Here is a 21,846-nt window from a genome sequence, read left to right on the forward strand (position 1 = left end):
AATATTCAAAACCAAACTTTAGCTAAATTTCTGCTTAAAAGAACATGAAATGGAGGTATAAAATCTAAAACTATATGAACGGTTCAGTTTCGGTTTGGTTAATTTCAGTTAACTAAGGGTACAAAAAAAACTAACAACCGATTTTAAGTTAAGTCAGTTTTCGATTGATTGTGATTCGGTTTCGCCTTTTTTTGTTTGGTTTCGGTCAATGATTCAGTTATTGCTCACCCTTTATATTATTAATCAAGTAACATGTCAATTTTTTAAAATTATAAAAATAGCAATACTATACTCAAACTACATAGAATAAAATGCTCGTTTTTATAATGTAATTTTTTTAAAGGTGTTAATGTATGAAAATTATGACCGTTTAACAATCGTGAAAGTAGTTGGCTTAAAATAAGGGTAAAGGTGTAACTATTCTTTAAAGGGGAAATGTCATAGAAATGTAACCAAGTTTATCAATTGTTTCAATTATGTCATTCAAACTTTTTTCGTTTCTTTAAACTAACTAAACTTTAAATTAGTGTTTTAATAGTATGTAATTACCGGGTCATCCGGTTAACTTTTATTTCTCTTATTTTTTAATTTCTTTTTGATATATCCATAAATTAGGGATAATAATAATAATATATTTTTACATATCTGTATTTATTATTATTGTTATAACCTTCAACGTGGACTAAATATATAAACAACCAAAATCATAATGATACTAAAAGATTTACATTAAAAAGATATAATGTTTATGTATCTCTGTAGTTTTGACCTAAAAGACACCTACCTGCACACAACCGCCTGCAAACCACCCGCAAGCAATCGCGCGACGACCGCCCACCACCACCACTTCAAGTTTGTCTGCAACATCCATTTCAACCCTCTCTCACTTCTCTCTCTACTCTGTTTTCTTTCAATGTTCCGGCAAGAAAATAGATACTCCGGCGAACAAATATGACACTGTATTATATAACCGACACTACTAGTCTACATCTCCATCGCGGAGATGGTATCATCTCCGCCAGGCGCCAACAACCAGTAGCACCACAAAAACCTCCAACCATCGTTCTGTGATTTTCCGGCGACATTCAATTTCCAGATCTGTTCACTTTAGCAACTGAGATACAAAAGCGATTCCCTATAACTAATGTATACATGTTTGTCTATGTTTGCACGCATCTAGTTGAGTTAATCGTTGCATCAGAAAGATGGATGTATCGTTTTGGATTTAAGTACAGGATAAAGAACAGGAATAAAAAAGAAAAAATGGTTGAATTATTTTCTAATCATTTAAAAATACAAACATGATTTATTTATTTTTGTTAATTAAAGATTAAAACAAAGAAACCTGACACATCATATTAGTAACCTGGTAACCTAATAATTACATAGTATTAGAACATTAAATGAAACTTTAGTGATGTTAGAGAGACAAAAAAAAAGTTTTAGTTATTTAATTAGAACAATTGTCAAACTTGATTACATTTTTATAAAGTTACCCGTTATTTAAATAGGGAAAAAAATCAAATAGGAAGTTAATTTTGGCTAGGAAGGATAGGAAGCCATAGAATTATGACATGTGGCAACATTTAAAATAAAGAAAAAGGGTATTTTAGTCAATCCAACTCCTTCTTCTTCCTTTTTCAAAACCCAGTAACTTCAAAACCCACCATTTTCAAAACCCACCATCTTCAACCATTTCATCACTTTCTATCTCAATAATCACTACATTATAGTGCGATATTCATCACCAATCAATGATTCAAAACCCGATCAACGTGTTCTTCAGCTTTTTTTTTTTTTTTTTGAAGAAAACCCAGTTTAATTTCATAAAAAAAATCTCGTTTTTTCCGGTGATTTTGGAGATAATCACTCGATTCATTCGATTCGAGCGTTGATAAGTGTTTCTATCATTCAAATTTCGTCAATGTCAATTGATGAAGAAATCGGCTTTGATCCATGTAAGAAATTCTTTAATTTCATTTTCACGATCTGGGTTTCTTATTTAGTCATTGCGTTTTACGATCTTGGCGGGGGTCCGGGGGCGGCAGCCCCTGGTAGCGGGGTCCCAGGGGCCGCAGCCCCTGGCGGGGTCCAAGGGGCAGAGCCCCTGGCTGGGGTTGAATTGCGTTTTAGAACTAAAACATTTCTATGTGTTTTCTGGCAATTGCGTTTTAGAAAAACACATTCTTGAAGTGTTTTTGGTGCATTGTGTTTTAGGTAAAACACCTTTTTAGGTGTTTTCAGTCCGTTGCGTTTTACAGATAACACTTCCTTTTGTTTTTTAGGCAATTGCGTTTTAGAATGAGTCATTTTTATGTCTTTTCTAGCCATTGCGTTTTACAAATAAGACATTTCTTTGTGTTTTTGGTGCATTGCGTTTTAGGTTAAACACTTTTTTATGTGTTTTCAGTCCATTGCGTTTTAGAAAACAGACATTTTAAGTGTTTTATGGCCATTGCGTTTTACAAATAAGACATTTCTTCGTGTTTTTGGTGCATTGCGTTTTAGGTAAAACACTTTTTTATGTGTTTTCAGTCCATTGCGTTTTAGAAAACAGACATTTTAAGTGTTTTATGGCCATTGCGTTTTACAAATAAGACATTTATTTGTGTTTTTGGTGCATTGCGTTTTAGGTAAAACACATTTTTATGTGTTTTTAGTCCATTGCGTTTTAGAAAGTACATTTTCTTTTGAGTTTTTAGGCTATTGCGTTTTAGAAGTAAGACATTTCTTTGTGTTTTCTGGCCATTGCGTTTTACAATTAAGTCATTTCTATGTGTTTTTGGGGCATTGCGTTTTAGAAAAATGTCATTTTTTAGGTTTTTTTTTTCATTGCGTTTTACGTAACTGGGGGCTTTTCTATTGCGTTTTACGCAACTGGGTTTTAATTTTTTTTTTTTTTGAAAATATAGCAATAGTATACTCGTTTTAAAGATAAAAAAACGCTCGTTTTTTGGTGCAATTTTTATAAAAAAATAATGTCGTATGAAAGAGTTATTAACGTTTAAAAAATGAGGGGGGGGGAATTGGAGGAGAGAGAAACTATTAACGATTAAATTGCAGAAAAATTAATTTTCTAGAAATTGGCTCATTTCGAAGAAAGTAATTCGTAGACAATTCAGACAGTTCACAGTGACAGACAGTTTTATGTGTCCATTGCGTTATAGAAATAAGAGAGTTTTATGTGGTTTCTTGCTATTGCGTTTTAGAAAAAACACATTTTTAAGTGTTTTTAGTCATTGCGTTTTAGGTAAAACACATTTTTTAGGTGTTTTCAGTACATTGCGTTTTAGAATGAGTCATTTTTAAGTGTTTTCTGGCCATTGCGTTTTACAAATAAGACATTTCTTTGTGTTTTTGGTGCATTGCGTTTTAGGTAAAACACTTTTTTATGTGTTTTCAGTCCATTGTGTTTTAGAAAACAGACATTTTAAGTGTTTTCTGGCCATTGCGTCTTACAAATAAGACATTTCTTTGTGTTTTTGGTGCATTGCGTTTTAGGTAAAACACTTTTTTATGTGTTTTTGGTGCATTGCGTTTTAGGTAAAACACATTTTTATGTGTTTTCTGGCCATTGCGTTTTACAAATAAGACATTTCTTTGTGTTTTTGATGCATTGCGTTTTAGAAAAATGTCATTTTTTAGGTTTTTTTTTTTCATTGCGTTTTACGTAACTGGTGGTTTTTCTATTGCGTTTTACGCAACTGGGTTTTAAATTTTTTTTTTTAAATATAGCAATAGTATACTCGTTTTAAAGATAAAAAACGCTCGTTTTTTTGGTGCAATTTTTATAAAAAAAAATAATGTCGTATGAAAGAGTTATTAACGTTTAAAAAATGGGGGGAATTGGAGGAGAGAGAAACTATTGGCTTGGATTGACTAGAATGCCCTTGAACAAACTCACGCGCCTCTTTTCTTCCTTTCAATTTCCCTGATTTAATCTTAGCCCTTGATTAACTTAATGGATGGTCAAGATCACTTTCTATCCTTCCTAGCCAAATAAACTTCCTATTGTATTTCCACACTATTTAAATAAATAAAGATGGAGGAAATGAAAGTGTAATTAAAATACGAAAGTAAAATGTAATTAGTGATGAGGATTTGTATGGAACTTTAATTTATTTTCTGTATTCTTTTATTAAATCTGGCAAAAGTAGATGGAAATTATTCCTAACTTGTTTTTGCCATATTATCTGGGAATCATATTACAAAACAATATTATTAAATTGACAACAATGATAGCAACATAGAGAATTTTGAGCATTTGAAATGTGATATGACACATTGTTTTAATCACTTGTATATTAATGAATCATCTACTTGTACATTTTAATTCGTACAATAATACTGACCAAGACAACTATCAAAACGTCGACAAAAATGAGTAGGTTGTCACGGTACCTTTGGATTTTTTTAAAACATTATAGTTTATAAGATATGACAAGAATACGTAAAAGATTTATAAGTTTGTTGTGGAGAGAGAAAAATACAACTAATTATCCATAATTTTGTTAAAACAAAAAGGGATTAAATGTAATAAGATGAGGGACTAAAAAATAATTAGTATTTAAAAGACCAATTTACCTTCATGTTAGAGGCGTGTTTATAAATTAAGAGGGAAAAAGTTCTTATTTTTTTGGTATATTAAAATATCCCTCCCTCATCTAACTTATAATATAGTATAGATTTTGTTAAAACCTTAAGGATTTAAGTATAATAAGTTTAGGAGCTAAAGAATAAATAGTGTTTAAAAGACAAAACTACCATCATTTTAGAGGTCTTTTTATAAATAAAGGGGGGAAAAGTTCTTATTTTTTGGATATCTTAAAATACCCCCCCCCCTATACATTATAATATAGTATAGATAACACATTTCTGACCCAAATTCACTTTACTCCGAACACGTATTAACATGTTACGTGTACCCGACCAAACATGTTTACCATATTTAGGATAAAGGGTGTGGTCATGGCTCTCATGGCCACTATGATCCTCCACATAGGTGTCATGTCACCCACCTCTAATCCACCATCCAAAACCACCATTCAAAGGGTATGGTCATTACCCAAAGTCCAAACCACTATCCCTTTTATAATTTTAATTTATTTTCTAAAGTGTCAAAATTTAGGAAAGTGGAAAAAGTGGCACATGGTAATCGTGGTTCAATCCACACCAACCACCATAAATCATTGAGGGGGTTGAGATTTGTAGCCTTTCATTCATATTTCTACGTAGCGAATCATGTTCTAACCATGACCCCACACTTTTTAGCCTTAAAAAACGTCTATTAATTATCTGATAGGTGTAGTTCAGAGGCACATGGTTTGCCAGAAAAGTTAGCTAGCCACAGCGAGGGACATTGGGGTTGGCGAGGCTACTACTCCTACAACCACCTACCTACTTAGGCCACAAACATCTATCTACTTTTTGTTCTTTTCTTTATATATAAAGCTAGGTTATAGACACGTGTAGTCTACTGGAGGTTGTATAAGATATAAATGATATAACTATAGTTATATAATCTGTAATATAGTTTAATGGAGCATATATTTATAAATTGGTGTATATCAAATAAACCAGAGCAAAAATGATTATTCGCTCATGCAAGTTGAACCGGTGAACGGTTCAAATGGCCATCTAATTTTCAAAAACATTCGTATAATCACAAGACTCCAAATTCACGTCCCGTCTCGACTTCTCAAAACTTGTCTATCCTTACATCACATGTAGGAAATCCATTGAAATAATGACCACGTTTCGCCAATTTCAAACATCAGTTCATCATAATATTATAATTCAACTGGTTTTAACAATCTGTTTTTTAAGTTGTTGATTTTTAAATGCTTTCTTTTTAAATCGTTCCTTTTAGAACCATTTTTAAAACTTTGTAGTCAGTTTACTTATAGCCGTTAGGAAAAATGAACTTCAGAAAATGAACGATTCTAGAAATTGAAGGAATTTAAAAACGAACGATTTTAAACAAATAAGTGGTTTAAAAAACGAAGATTAAAAAAAAGAACGTTTATACAAAAGCAAAACCTTAAAAAAATAAGTTAACAAGTGTAAGGTTTTAAAAAACACATCAAATGTTAAATAACAAATTATTTTTTTAAAACGATATTTATAAAAGTAAACGGTTAATGAAAATACATATTTATTTGTATATTTAAAACGTATTTTATTAAATAATAATCGTAAAAATAACAAAAAAAAACTTGAGTAATTGCATTAATAATCTCTGAAATATTAAAAAGAACTTTGTAATTATCAAAAACAACCTCTAAGGTATATAATTACCTAATTACCCTTACACTTAAATGCAAGAAATAACAAAGTTAGTGTTAAGGGCCAAAACAATTATAAAATACAACATCAGAGTCCTCCTGATGTGTTAAAATATTCCTTTTGAGGCTGAAAGGATTAAACTGGCTAAACCATAGGAGCCAAAACAGTAATTTACTCTATAATATATTTATATTATTATTTAGATCATGGCATGTATGTTATTTATCATTATTTAATATGTTATACAATTTTTTAAAACATAAAATTATAATAGAAAAATAAAAATATATATACATAAAAACCCAACGGTATACACAATGGGTATGTCCGATACCCAACGTATAATGGGCCGGGTATGGGGCAAGATTATACAACCGGGTATGGATATGAGATTAACGATACCCAACCCATTTCTTTACCTAACGATTCCAGATGGGTAAGATTTCACCAAACCCAACACAATAACTACAAAATCCACTAAACGAAACTTTACATCTATAAGAGTTCATGATTTCAAATTTAGAGAAGATGAAGATGAACCGATAAAACTGTGTTCAAATGGTGCAATTGGGTTTGGTTAGGGAATTGAGTATCAACAGATTGGGTCTACTATGATAACCATCAAAACCATCTTTCATTTCAAGCTATATCATCATGATAGCCTCTTCATAAGAGCGTTTGCGAGAACCTCCCTTTGGATTCATCACCCTGTGTTTTAAAGCGTTGGATAAAAGCGATCTAAGAAAGTCATCTGAACCTGAACCCGCCATTATCACATTGTCTCCCTGCTGAGCAACCTTAATTTCATTAATACCAGCAACGCCATCACAAGATAACACCTTGGCTATTGCAGCGACAGAGGCTGCAAGTACGCGAGGTAGATCTTTCCCCAGATGTGTGGTCTTGAACAATATTGCATCAGACAATCTTTCTCTCAAACAACAAATCCGAGCAGCATCAAGAGCTGTTGACTTAAACGAAAGCCACCTGTCAGCAACAACTTCAACCGCAGTATCAGGATTAGACATAAATTCATCTTCACGTCTTTCATTACTACCTTCTTCAGAAGTCGTCTCGTTATCGTTATTAATAGGAGCAACAGCAATTTCAGTAGCTAGCAATAACAAAGAGAGTGCGCCGATAAAACTGCATTTCTTGATACTGAAACCCATATCACTACGTGTTACCTCGTCGTAAATCACCAAAGGATCAACGTCTTTTTTCTCAAGGGTTATCCTAGAATTAACCGACTGTCGACTCAACATAACCTTCTGATTACCAACATCATTTATAACATACTTTTTCGACTTTGCACTAGGTAGAAGTAATCTTCCTACCTTAGGATACAAACCAGCAACAAGAACCGCATTAATTATTCCACCATCTTGAGAATTTTCACTCAACCTATGTGAATTTCTTGGAAAAAATCCGTTGGTTTGAAGTTCACGTCGAAGTTGCTGACGCATTGAACATAACATCCTCATAACACCAGCATGCACGAAATACTGAGAACAAAACTTGGCTTCTTTACCCATTTGTTTGGCGTTTTTCCAGCATTCAAAAGCTGCGATTATCGCCAATTGATCACCATGGCCACCGTATAACGATGCCAGCTCAGATTTAGCGGCATTTGCTTTTGTTTTACCATCAGGTGACATTGGGAAGACGAAAGGGTCTCTAAAGTCGTTTGCACACGCTAAAGTCAAAGCTGGTTCAAGGCAGTTCATTGATATAGCAAAAAGAAGCATCTTGATTGTTAATGGGTGAACCGGGAGCGAACCGAGTTTCTCACCAAGCTCGGTAAGTTCTTCATCAGGTGATAAAGCTCCAAGATCTTGAAGAACCGTAATCGCATTATATATGGCTAGAGAAACGGGAGGGTCCAATGTTTTTTCCAAAAAATCTTCTATCTTGCAACTTCGGTTAAGAAGCTTCACCTGTGTGAAAATATTAATCAAAAGTTGTAAAACAATTCTTCTATTAATAATAAACTTAACCTTTGATTAGTAGAACCAAACGAAAACGGACAACGGCGTGTTCGTTCATTTAACTTTAACCGAACACGAACATATATAATCGAACACATTTTTTTGTTCATGTTCGTTTATTAAGAAAATAGGTATGTTCGTGTTCGTTTATGTTCGTTCATTTAAAACCTAAATGAACAATTCACGAACGTAAACGAACATGAACAAACAAACTTAAACGAACATGATTCAACAAACAATAAACAACACAAACGAACATATTAAAGAAACATAAATGAACATAATTTACTAAACATAAACGAATATAAAGTATTTTTTTATATAAATTAGTGATTAATTACGGTAAGTTCCATTGGATACCCCATTCTTGTTACTAGAAAGCCCAATTGCCAATTAGTTATTTTATATAAGTAGTTAGGAAGTTCCTTTTATATTTAACATTTATACAAATAGGGGAAGGTTCATTGGGGAACACTAAAAAAGTGGGAAACAGCGGGGAACCGGCTCAAACGAACTCCGATTGGACTCATTCCAGCGGCGTTGGAACCGGCTCGTCAAACCCTAACTAAGATCTGTTAACCCTAAACCCTAAATCCTAACTCCTAAACTCTAAACCCTAAAGCTAAAAAATAAGGCTAAAACCTAAGCTAAACCGTAAAATCTAAACTATAAACTCTAAAAGCTAAACCCTAAAGGCTAAACCTAAAGCTAAACCCTATAGCTAAACCCTAAATCTAAACCCTAAACCTAAACTCTAAACCCTAAAGCTAAACACTAAAGCTAAACCCTAATGCTAAACCCTAAAGCTAAACCCTAAAAACCAAACCCTAATATATTTAGGGTTTAGGGGTTATGATTTAGGGTTTAGGGTTAAGAGATCCTAGTTAGGGTTCGACGAGACGGTTCCAACGCCGCTGGAATGAGTCCAATCGGAGTTCATTTGAGTCGGTTCCCCACTGTTCCCCACTTTTTTAGTGTTCCCCAATGAACCTCACACTATACACAAATATAACTACTTATATATTTATAATGAAATGAACATTAACGAACAGACTAAACAAATGTAAGTAGACGAACATGAATGAACACAAATGAACAAACATAAACGGATGTTCTCGAACATAAATGAACGAACAAAACGTGTGTTCATGTTCGTTCAATTAAATGAACAAAAATTTGCGTTCATGTTCGTTCAATTAAATGAACAAAAAATTGTGTTCATGTTTGTTCGTTTATTAAATAAACGAACTTCCCGCCGAACAAGTTCACGAACAGCTCATGAATGTTCGGTTCGTTTACAGGCTTATTGATCAGATTATTACCTGCAAACACAATTCTTCAATTGCTGTTCTCTTAATCTCGGGCACTTGAAACTCCATTAGCGAAGCTGCCCGAAGTTTCGAATAAAGACGATAACATATTCCAGGCTGGCATCGCCCTGCCCGCCCTGCACGTTGCTTCGCATTTGCTTTAGAAATCCAAGAAGATTGTAACGTCGAGACTTTCAAAAGTGGATCGTAACTTTTTTCTTTCACTCTTCCACTATCAATTACGAAAACGACATCATCAATTGTGACGGATGTTTCAGCTACGTTCGTTGAAAGAACAATTTTCCTGCAACCGTGAGGCGGTCTTATAAAAACTTTCTTTTGTTCTGTAGAGGAGACCATGGAATGAAGAACCCTTATCAAAAACTTGCACGAATCTTTAAAAAAATCACTAGAAAGTAACTTCTGTTGTAATCTATGTATTTCATCCCACCCTGGAAGAAAGACGAGAATAGCCCCTTGTTCAGATTCCGTACATATTTTCCTCAGTAATTGTTCGATAAGAACAATATCAACTAATTCAGGATTAACATCTTTCAAATATCTATCAAGCAATAGCTTTCCCTCTTCCAGATCAGCGTTTAGATGTTTCCGTAAAATCTCGGAAGCTTCTTTTTGATCCGCGTGTTCGGCCCATGACAGCGCGGTTTTTCCTTCGTTATCTTGTAAGTGACAATTAGCACCGAAAGAAAGAAGCATGCAGATATCACCGATTCTTCCTTTTCTAGCTAAGACCATTAATGGTGTGACACCTGTCACCGAATGCTGATAATTACTAACGTCTAATCCTTCACCCATTGAAACAATGTCTAATAAGGATTCCAGCTCATCACTTGACCAAGCTATATTAATAGCCTCATCAAGGGCACGTTTGTACTCTTCGGTTAATTTGGATTTCTCGCTAACGTTTGTTTCTGAAGTGCGGTCAAGAGAACGAGCATTTGTTTTCACAAGCAAAAGTACATCCTCCAGGTAGAACTTTTTTACCTAAAACACAAATGCAACAAACTCAGAATAAGATATATATGTCGATTCAGAGTAAAGAAAACAAACTTACATCGTAAGTGAACCCCGGGACACGTATGATTGGACAGCCTCCAAAGTACCGAGAAAATCGTTCAGCGTCGAGGGTAGCACTCATCAATACCTTTCAAAATATAAACCAAAAACTCAAAAAGTTGAAAAATCCAAACTTACAAATCGTTAATAAAAACTAAAAAAACAATTAAAGATATTTGTACTAACCACGCGTAGATGAGGATACAAGGGAAGTATATCTCTGCAAAAGAAAACGTAATTAAAGAAAAGGAATATGATAATGAGTTAAAGTTAAGCTTTTAAAGTACCTAATGATTGTTAGCATAAAATCAGAGAATCGGTCCCTTTCATGAATTTCATCCTGCACAAACACATCAAATATAGCATGATAAAGGAAAAGTAAAACAAAGTGCGTTGAACACAAATTAAGAGTATCATGAATGATATATTGATAATTAAATTAAATTAATACCACAACGATGTGAGTGATGTCAGGAAATGCATCTTTGACCATCTCTGCTGACTTATCTTTTCCAGCTAAACTGTTACCAGCTTGTACCAAAATCCTCAACAAGATTCCATTCGTGCAAAACACGATGGATGACTCCTTTCCACCTTTCTTATCCAACTTTATCTAGGGTTTATCACCATAACCGTTAGGTGTAATAATCATTGAAAAATATGTAATTAAGTGTAATAATAGATTCACCAAATACCTTGTATCCAACACTCAGTCCAATAGATTCACCTCTTTCATTAGCTATTCTTTCAGCAACTACAAAAAAAAAAAAAAAAAAAAAAAAAAAAAAAAAAACATAACTTTATATAAACATGAAAACTAAACAAAAAACATAACTTTAAATAAACTTATTGACAGATACCTGAAACGGCAGAGATTCTCCGTGGCTGGGTGCAGACTATCTTACATACTTCACCTTTACTCCACATATAATCCAACAAATATTGAGGCACCTGTGTTGTCTTCCCACAACCAGTTTCGCCCGATATGAGAACTACCTGGAGAAACGCAAATAAAAGCGAAATTATTTTCATTTTTATATCCAAAAAATATATAAAAAAAATAATGTATGATACATAACGTAGATTGTGAAACCTGATTGGATTCTATTGTCGATGTAATAACGTCCTTGAAGGATGCAATTGGAAGTTTGGACCTTACTTCAGTGATCTGGAAAGCGAACATTATACGAGATATTGAGATCGATGTTGATTATCAAAATTCAAAAGAAAGTATTTTAAAGGTGTTGTAAAAAAAACCTGTTTTAACTTGGGATCCGATTGCATACTGGCAACAAACGACTGAAACTTCTTTAAAACTCGAGCCTTTTCCATCCGAGGTTTACAGAACATATCGTCAGTTCTCATTCGTATGTTATTAGCTCTTTTACTAGACGTGACAACAATCTTTTCATCCTCTTTGTGATTGCCAGGTGGATAAAAAGAAAAAAAGTCCTTTAAAACTGTTTTCCCCTCTTCTGAAAATGCAAAAGATGTGACCGGGTGTTTTGCTTCTGTATTTTTTGACTTGGTCTTGTTCTTGGTCTGGGCCTGAGCCGGGACCTTGACCTTGACTTTGCCCTTGACCTTGACTTTGCCCTTGACCTTAACCTTGACCTTGATCTTGTAAAGTGTAGCGCGTCTATTAGCCCCTACTCTAAACACGATCAAATTCATTAGAGACTGTCATTGAACTAACAAACAAATGAGTGGCTTTCTAATTATGTTTCCGTACAACTTAAAAAAGGTTTTAAATAATGTTTTTAACATACATAACAAGCAATACTCACCCAGAACTTTGTGACTTCATACCCATTGCTCTCCATAACTTGTGCACCTCAGCACGTTCATAGTTTGAAATGCTGGCATCAAATGTGTACTCTGAAATCATTAATAAACACATAATCAGCATAAATTTTCAAACACACCATCATACAAATATGAATATAAAACACCACATGATAATCAACGTAAAACACCATTAGTGTCAGATATTCGAATATTCGATGATTATCATCTACAAAACCCGTAGATAACAGAGTGAGGATTACTAAAACACCATATTCAAACAGGTGCATATATTACTCTAATCTAATCTAAAGGCCCACATTACTTTTTACACTTTTTAGACAAAACACACTTTGTAGCCGAAACTCACCCTATATTCTAAATCCTAACTAAACTTAGTTAAAAATAAAGACATTTTTAGCTAAGAGTTACTTACTGTTTTCGTCCATGTGGTTTGTCAAAAATCACTATTTCGGTCCATTAGTTTAAAAATTGTGATTCCCATTTCAGTCCCTGTGGTTTCACTTGCGTAACCATTTCAATCCATTATTCAGTTAAGTACAGGGACTGAAATGGTTACTGAAATGGTTACGAGGTGTACGAAAGTGAAACCATGAAATCACAATTTTTAAACTAATGGAGTGAAATAGAATAATCAACAGAGTAATCAACATACCTTCATCATTGGATTTGTGAAAGTCATCAAGTATTTGTTGAAAACGATTCCGGGTCTCATCCGAAATCTTACGGGCTTCTTGCTTTCGCTTTTTATAGTTTTTATTTCTTACTCTCTTAGCAGCACGAGATGTTTTTGAGCGTCCTCGACATTTCTCCGGTAATGAAGCAGGTTCCATGGATTTTGCTTCCGGTGGAATCCGATCGGTAGCAGGTTCCATGGCTTTTGCAGCAGGTTTGAAACCCTAGTCGGCTCGTACTCTTTTGAATGAGAAACCTCTCAATAAACCCTAAACGGTTATTTATCTTCTGTCGTTTTATTATTGAGGTTTATAAGTTAGATGTTGAATCAGATGCCACGTCAGCCGTCACGTAATTAAAAGAATTCACGTCAGATGTTACATCAACATACAAGTGGCACATCAGCAACAAAAAAACTAATTGGGTTAGAGTTAAGTTAGTTTGAAAGTGTTATCGACCAATAAGTTGAAAGTTGAGAGTAGTTTGGTACAAATCGAAAGTTAGAAGTATTATCTAACAAGGTTATTTAAATCGAATATTCCATTTTTTAGAGTAAAGTATAATTTTCGTCCATGTGGTAAACACCTAATGACACTTTCGGTCCTTGAGTGCCAAAATTGAACAATCAAGTTCATACGGCTGTCGATTTGGATCAATAACGTCCCTGTTAACAGATCTTGTTAGTTGACCATTAATTGACTGGCGAAATATCTAAAATTACCCTATCTTCAATCTCACTTATCTTCAACCTTTAATTTCACTTACATTATTTTGTTTACTAATAGAACACTAACTCTTTTTCTTAAAATTAATAAACCCAATAAATAAACTTGTGATGACGATAATGCATATATAAAAATCGGTACCCTTACAAAAAAAAAAAATCACGATCCATTTTTGTGGTTGCAATTATGGCACAATGGTTCTTGTTGAGAAAATCACAGGGTGATGAAATGAAGTTAAAATATTCAAACAGACACCAAGCACAAAAAGATAATGTACTCCATCATCCCCTGAAAATGGTACCAGTCTGATTGACATGTTTGTCTATTATTAGCCTTTAGTAGGATAAACATGGAATATCTTGTTGAGCAGAATGAATTCCTTTTGAACTTAGGGTGGACGGGGCACCAATGCACCATCGGCGACCTCTTTGGTGAGTGATGATTACCGAGAGGTGAGGGGGCGCCACCCTCAATTCGGTGAGCGAGGAGTGGGGAATATGGTGACAATTCTATCGAAGTAACATATTTCACCAATTGTGATCTCATTTATCACAATTACATCTATAATATCCGTACATTTGTTATGTCCCGATCAATCACAGTGTTAATATTATCGACGGGTTAGTGACAAGTTGTTTACTGATGGATTAGCAAGAAACACGTCATTGACGGGCAACAATCATTTTACTGTACTTGTTATTAATGATAAATTAATCAACTCCTTTTAATGAGTTACCAAGGTCCTATGGCTCAGTCCTCCCACTTGTGGCCTAGTGGTAAGAGGCTTGGGTTTTCCAATAGAGACTCAAGTTCAATTTCCACTTGTGTCATATTGGGGTGGATATAGACAATGAAAGATTTGGATTAGGACTTGTGTGAGGTTGTCAGTTTGATTCCCGACCCCAACCCGGTTTTCGTCCCACCGTGTGTTACGCCAGGGGGTTCTGATCTTTTGGTGGCATAACGACTGTCAAGTGGCAGCTGACGGTATGATTTCCCGGGGGAACGCCTAAAAAAGTCAAACTTTGAAGCCAGCATGAGCTTGGTTAAAACAACATAGTCTGGCTAGAGTGGGGCAATACGAGGCTCTCCGATTTTGATGGTGTGGTAAGCTAATACATGAAGTTCACCGTCAAAAAAAGGGTCCTATGCCTCATATATATATATATATATATATATATATATATATATATATATATAGGGTAGGGATCAAGAGTGAACAATGTTAATTTTGTTAACAAAAACGAACAGATCCTGGCCATTGGATGAGGAGATCTTGAGATTTAATAATAGTGGCATTTTTGTAATTCTTATATATTACATGGTTTTTAATTAAATGATATAAGGGATAATTAGTAACTTCCACTAATTTCTATCATTCCATAAATTGAAAATTTGGAATCTCTCGTTCAATTCTAATATCAGTTATTTTAGATCAAATCATTGTTCAAAGAAAAAACCCTCCTCTCGTTCTCTCTCGAAGATCAAAAACAACGACCTACTGTTTTTCTTCTGGCGAATCATTCAACATCACCATCTTTCATGCAGATTACATCTTAAGGCTACATATCAAGGTACAACCATATACTGAATTTCAGTTTTTTCCAATTCTCTATTTCATCTGATTGTCTATATTTCCAGGTTTTTCTCTGTTATTTGCATGTAAAAAGCTAATGTTTTAGTTAAATTTTCATATAAAAAGCTTTATTTGTTTAGCGAGGTTTGTTTAAGATGCTTGATTTAACTTTGATTTGTTGTTTTTTGTGGTTGTTTTATTCCGATTTTGACAATTTTGTTCTTTAATTTAGGGTTCATCCAATTGAACAACAGGTCTGTGTTTTAAAACCTATGTTGTTGTTTAAGTGTATGTTACAGATACACATGTGTATTGACTGCCATATACTTCAAAATTGTATTTATATAAATGGCTTGTACATAAGCGTACTTTACGGATACACATGTGTATTGACCGTCTTATACTTCAAAATTGTCTTTATATAAATGGCTTGTACATAAGTGTACTTTACGGATAGACATGTGTATTGACTGTCATATACTTCAGAATTGACGTTATATAGATGTATTGTACATAAGTGTACTTTACGGATACACATGTGTATTTTAGGTCTTGTAAACAAGTGTACTTTACGGATACACATGTGTGTTGATTGTCACATACTTCACAATTGCCGTTATATAGATGTCTTATACATAAGCGCACTTTATCTAGAAACGTGTATAATGATACAGCTACTCACTTATACAATATACCGTATTATTTGTGTGTAGAAAGACGTGGTGGTAAAGTACCTGATGCGTGAGAGACATCCTCGTTGCTATGAGATTGAAGCTGTCTAGCATGTACGTTTGGATATTAGTTGGGCGAATGTAGGAAATTATGTTGATTGCGGTGTATATGCGATGCGCCACATGGAAACCTGGATGGGATCATTGAAGGGCGTCGGGACGCCCGATTCCCAACTGATGAGTCCAAAACGAAAACCAAAATAGCACAACTTAGGAAGAAGTTTGTGAACTATTTGGTTTGGTGTTTACACTTACGATTTGCCTTTTTAATTGTTTTGGTGGAATTTTTTTACGGTAGGTTTGAGATGCTTTATTCGGATATTTAATGTAGTATGATTACGACCATTATTTTGGTGGTTAAATTTATAGATTGTGTTATTTTCAGTTGCTGCTTATAACTTGAATACAACTTATCGTATTTTATGACGGGTTTGGATGTTTCACTTTTATGAACTTGTGTGGATGATGAAAGCACATTTTATACATATGTGTATTGCAAGAATAATACATAATTGTGATGTCCAGAACAAAAAAGAAAAAAAAAGGACAATTTAGAATGGGTACATATGTGTAATGTATGATATACTTTGAAAGTTACAATTTATCTCATATAATGGCATGTTTGGATTGTCTACTTTTATGAAGTTCTCTTTGTGATGAAAGCACACATTATACATATGTATTACAAAAAAATAATATACATTGAATGTCCAGAACAATAAATTGGTAAACCTTAAAGCTACGTAACTAGTTAAGCTTTATAAAAATAAAATATCTTTCGACCTTATTATTGTCATAAATTCTGAATTCAAAATTTTGGTTATGCATTCCTTTAATTGAATTGCAAGAAAATAGGAAGCACTTACATAAAAAATGGAAAACTGATCGTGTTAAATTAAACTCAAATTTGGATTATAATTAAATAAAAAATCAAATTTAAATTACTAATTACAATCATACCCTTATAATCTTAAAACTAAATCAAGGGTCAAGATATGTTCATTTAGTTCACAAATAAGGGGAAGTTCACAAATGAACCTAACCCTATATATATATATATATATATATATAGGTAAAGGGTACTGTACAAATTCCCTTATCGTACATTACGTATGCTACAATCTCAGCCGTCCGATCATCTTCCCGCAATGAAAATCGCATGTTGTTTTTTTTTTTTGTAATAATTTCGCATGTGATAAATTTGATGAAATAGCAGGTGTTTTTTTGTAACAATTTCGCATGTGATAATTTTGATGAAATAGAAGGTTGTTTTTTTTGTAACAATTTCGCATGTGGTAATTCAATTTCGCATGTGATAATTTTGATGAAATAGCAGGTTGTTTTTTTGTAACAATTTCGCATGTGGTAATTCAATTTCGCATGTGATAATTTTGATGAAATAGCATGCTGTTTTTTGTAACAATTTCGCTTGTGTAATTTTTGATGAAATCGCATGTTAAAAAACCAACATGCGAAATTGTTACAAAAAAACAACATGCGAATTCAATGCGGGAAGATGATTGGACGGCTGAGATTGTAGCGTATGTAATGTACGATAAGCGCATTTGTACGTTAACCTACCCCTATATATATATATAGGGAGGGGCTCATGCGAGAACCACCCTTATTGTGAGAACCTTGAGAACCAATGTGAACACAACCTAAAATAGCTAAAAAAACCTACCCCCCACCCCCCCCCCCCAAAAAAAAACCTAACCCCCCCCAAAGCTAAATGCTAAAAACTAAAACCCCTAAAAAACCTAACCCCCCCCCCCCCACAAAAAAAAAACCTAAACCCCCCTCCCCCAAGCTAAAATGCTAAAAACTAAACCCCCAAAAAACCTAAAAAAATCTAAAAATTTTTTTTAAAATATTTTTTATGCTCAAATCGCTACTTTTAGTGGCCAAATTTTTTTTTAAAGTAGCGATTTTTATATAAAAAATATTAAAAAAAAAATTTGTGTGTGATTTTTAGCTATTTTTAGCCATTTTTGGTGTGTTCACATTGGTTCTCGCGGTTCTCACAATAAGAGGTGGTTCTCGCATGATCTTCTCCATATATATATATATATATATAGAACAAAGATCCGTTAAGAACCACCTTTTATTACGAGAACCGCGAGAACCAATGTGAACACAACCAAAAATGCCTAAAAATAGCTAAAAACACAATTTTTTTAATATTTTTATAAAAAAATCGCTACTTTTAGTAGCAAAAAAAATAAATTAAAAAAAAAGGCTACTAAAAGTAGCGATTTTTACATAAAAAATATTAAAAAAAAATTAGATTTCTTTTTAGGTTTTTTGGGGGTTTAGTTTTTAGCATTTTAGCTTTGGGGGGGGGGGAATTTTTGGGGGGTGGGGGAGGAAGGTTTAGGTTTTTTTATTTTTTTTTTTTTGGGGGGGGGGGTAGGTTTTTTTGGGGGTTTTAGTTTTTAGCATTTAGCTTGGGGTGGGGGGGGGGTTAGGGTTTTTTTAGGTTTTTTTAGCTATTTTAGGTTGTGTTCACATTGGTTCTCGCGGTTCTCGCAATAAAGGTGATTCTCGCATGAACCTTACCATATATATATAGGATAAGGATCATGTGAGAAGTAGTAGGCTATTTGAGAAACTTGAGAAGCATTCTGGACCACACATTTTCCTTAAGCAAAAAAATGCAAATAAAATGTAAAAAAATGCAAATTTTTTTTTGGAAAAATCGCAGGTTTTTCTTTCAGAATTTAATTTTTTTTTTGAGATTTATACACATGTGTATATTGTTAATCTTTTTAACTATACATATATGTATATTGTCAATTATACATATATGTATATACATGTTTAAAATTAAAAAATAAGTGTTATTTAGGGTTTAGCATTAGGGTTTAGGGTTTAGCTTTATGGTTTAGGGTTTAGCATTAGGGTTTAGTAATAGTATTTAGGGTTTAGCATTAGGGTTTAACTTTTGGGTTTAGCATTAGGGTTTAGCTTTAACTTTTGGGTTTAGCTTTATCTTTAGGGTTTAGCATTAAGGGTTTAGCTTTAGGGTTTAGTTTTAGTTTTAGCTTTAGGGTTTAGCATTAGGGTTTAGCTTTAGGGTTTAGAATTAGGGTTTAGCTTTAGGGTCTAGCATTAGGGTTTAGAATTAGGGTTTAGCTTTAGGGTTTAGGGTTTAGCATTAAGGTTTAGTTTTAGTGTTTATGGTATAAGGTTTAGGATTTATAACACATATTTTTTCAATTTTAAACATGTATATACATATATGTATAGTTAAAAGATTAACAATATACACATGTGTATAAATCCCAAATTTTTTTTTAAAAAATAAAAAATTTAATCCTTAACGAAAAAGCTGCGATTTTTCCAAAAAAAAAAAAAAATTGCATTTTCCACCTTTTTTGCATTTTTTGCTTAGAGAAAATGTATGGTCCAGATTGGTTCTCAAATTTCTCAAATAGGGTGGACTTCTCTTAGGATCCCTACCATATATATATATAGGGGGCGGTTCCCCTAAGAAGCCTATTTTGCCTAAGTTGCCTAAGAAGCAATCTACACCATTTGTTTAAACAACCAATGGACCAGATTAGATCCCTAATATTAAACTAGATAAGTAAACAAAATACAACGCGCGGGGGTATTTTCGCCATAAACAAACAAATAGTACTGGACAAAAAGCACAGCAGTTATCGACGATTCAAAAAAACTTCTTCTTCACTCTCTCTGAAAACTTCCCAATCGCTAACAAACTTCACCTAAAATCGACAATCAGAGAGACGAAAATCGAACAAACAACAACAAAAACAGCATCAACGATGGATTCAGAGAGTACGTTCCATTTTTTTTTTGCATTTTGGTGTATTCGTTTCAATTTTGTACGGTTTTTCTAAGTTTCTTCGAAATCAAATCGATTACACAGGTTCTAAGAGATCTACAAGAAGCCAGAAGCATAAAGAAACAAAACATGATGACGATTTCGAAGGTTTGTTAAGGATCTGTAAACGAACAGATTTCTAGGGTTTTAATATGTCTAAACTGATTCATGTTCTGCATTTTATTAAACAGATCGATCGTTGTGTTTTTTATGAAATAGTGCTGGTTTATTTTTTGTGCTGGTTTATTTTCTGTGCTGGTTTAACCTATGTGCTAGTTTAGTGATTTAGAAATATCTAGCACAAAGTTCTAGTTGGTTTACCGTCTGTGCTAGTTTATTGATTTAGAAGAAACCAGCACAAAGGGTTTAGTGTTTTCTAGTAAACTAGCACAAATTCTAGTTGGTTTACCGTCTGTGCTACTTTAGTGTTTTAGAAGAAACTAGCACAAGTGCTACTTTAGTGTTCCAAATCTGTGCTGGTTTACCGACTGTGCTACTTTTAAATTCAGGAGATAAGTAATATAAGTTTCAGTTGTTTTTTGTGTGTGAAAACAGAGCTGTACAATCCCAAACCACTACAAATTGTACAACCAGGAGAACCAATCCCTACTTTTGATAATGAAACTTTGCATCCCATTCCACTAAAAGTTGTAAGACCAACAAAAAAGGAATATTATATGAGTCCGAAATTTTGGAATGAAGTAGCAATCTGGTGGCCAAGCTATACCAATCATCCTACTTCTGGTGGTGAACCTTCAGATCCCATAAAAGAAGAGATTGATGAGAAACCTGAAATCTCAGTTGTACAACCCAAAAAAGAAGAAGATGATGAAAAACAAAAGATCCCCATCCTACAACCTAAACATGAAGAAGATGAGGAAAAACCTATAATCTCAGTCAAGAATTTTGGAAGGAAGTAGCAATCTAGCCAGCTCCTGCTATGATCATCATGTTTATGTTGTTTGTTTTAGTTTTCTAATGTTATCAATGCTGTTATGTATTATGATCATGTTTTTCTGAACCTTATGTAACAATGATGTTTTGAATTATAAAAATCATGGTTTATTATGTATTAAATGATCAAAATGGTACTGGTTATTGTTTTTTTAATATATAGTACACTTTATAACTTGTGCTGGTTACTATGTTTCTTCTGAAATTACTTGCAGGCTCATCAGACAGTGACTTCGAACACCCGGAAAAGAAACAAAAAACAGCACTAAAAGCTGTTGCCACAAACCCTGAACCTATACGATCAACACTTTTCAAGGAATTTGATAAGAAAAAAAGAATTAGAATCAGGAACAGCCCAAAAAACCTTGCTCAATTCATGCAAGTGTTATCTGACGAACAGAAAGCAGAAGTAGATAACATGGGATTTGAAAGCATGAAGAACTTTGATATAACAAATATACCAACTGATCTGGGATACTGGCTCACTAACAATTATGAACCTACAATCAACACACTGAATCTAGGTACACATAATGTAGTGATAACACCTAACCTTGTACAAGAAGTTCTTGGCATACCAATGGGTAAAGTGAAGGTTAAGGAGTTGAGTAAACCAAAAATGAGTGATCCAGTTGTTGCAGAGTTTAGAAATCAATTTGAAATTGATGATGAACTGCCAAAAATGCATCATATTATTCATGTTGTGGAAGAACAGAAGGAGAGTGGAAGGCTATTTCAACTGAACTTTCTTGTAATGTTCAACTCAATAATGGCAGAGCTCACACACGGTGGCAACGTCAACATGAAATTCCTTACAACATTGCAACCTGATGTAGATATTAAGGATGTTGACTGGTGCAGCTACGTGA

The 21,846-nt window shown here is 33.7% G+C and overlaps 3 protein-coding genes across 4 annotated transcripts in view; 1 reads left to right on the forward strand and 2 right to left on the reverse strand.

The window, feature by feature from the left end:
* The window catches only part of LOC110926236 (DExH-box ATP-dependent RNA helicase DExH6), an 88,584-nt gene extending 76,046 nt beyond the window's left edge, over nucleotides 1–12,538 (reverse strand). The window contains exon 1 of the mRNA XM_022169993.2: nucleotides 12,448–12,538. The gene's annotated coding sequence lies outside the window, so the exon portion shown is untranslated. The remainder of the gene's footprint in view (nucleotides 1–12,447) is intronic.
* Nucleotides 6,563–13,413, reverse strand: LOC110926235 (DExH-box ATP-dependent RNA helicase DExH6). 2 transcript variants are annotated; one of them, XM_022169989.2, is made up of 12 exons: nucleotides 13,122–13,413; nucleotides 12,448–12,538; nucleotides 11,918–12,314; nucleotides 11,754–11,828; nucleotides 11,521–11,656; nucleotides 11,356–11,414; nucleotides 11,112–11,273; nucleotides 10,948–11,000; nucleotides 10,847–10,880; nucleotides 10,659–10,748; nucleotides 9,596–10,588; nucleotides 6,563–8,222 (listed from the first exon to the last, which is right to left on the reverse strand). In XM_022169989.2, exons 1-12 carry the CDS (start codon nucleotides 13,339–13,341, stop codon nucleotides 6,930–6,932), a joined length of 3,603 nt encoding a protein of 1,200 aa, XP_022025681.1. In that variant the 5' UTR covers nucleotides 13,342–13,413; the 3' UTR covers nucleotides 6,563–6,929. The 2 variants fall into 2 exon arrangements, with proteins under 2 accessions (XP_022025681.1, XP_035842657.1); XM_035986764.1 differs by having other exon boundaries at nucleotides 11,918–12,309; nucleotides 13,122–13,376.
* Nucleotides 13,414–19,882: 6,469 nt separating this feature from the next.
* Nucleotides 19,883–21,091, forward strand: LOC118489133. Its single transcript, XM_035986765.1, has 3 exons — nucleotides 19,883–19,977; nucleotides 20,069–20,131; nucleotides 20,579–21,091. The coding sequence occupies exons 1-3, from the start codon at nucleotides 19,965–19,967 to the stop codon at nucleotides 20,941–20,943; spliced, it is 441 nt and encodes a 146-aa protein (XP_035842658.1). The 5' UTR covers nucleotides 19,883–19,964; the 3' UTR covers nucleotides 20,944–21,091.
* Nucleotides 21,092–21,846: the final 755 nt, after the last annotated feature.

The sequence above is a fragment of the Helianthus annuus genome, chromosome 17 (genome assembly GCF_002127325.2).
Source record: "Helianthus annuus cultivar XRQ/B chromosome 17, HanXRQr2.0-SUNRISE, whole genome shotgun sequence".
Taxonomy (NCBI): Eukaryota; Viridiplantae; Streptophyta; class Magnoliopsida; order Asterales; family Asteraceae; genus Helianthus; species Helianthus annuus.

Coding starts and splice junctions, on each gene's coding strand:
- LOC110926235 (XM_022169989.2), bottom strand. CDS start 13,341: ATGGAACCTGCTACCGATCGGATTCCACCGGAAGCAAAATCCATGGAA. Junction 12,539..13,121: donor TCACAAATCCAATGATGAAG/GTATGTTGATTA, acceptor TAATGATTTCAG/AGTACACATTTGATGCCAGC. Junction 10,881..10,947: donor TTTATGCTAACAATCATTAG/GTACTTTAAAAG, acceptor TTTCTTTTGCAG/AGATATACTTCCCTTGTATC.
- LOC118489133 (XM_035986765.1), top strand. Junction 20,132..20,578: donor ACATGATGACGATTTCGAAG/GTTTGTTAAGGA, acceptor GTGTGAAAACAG/AGCTGTACAATCCCAAACCA.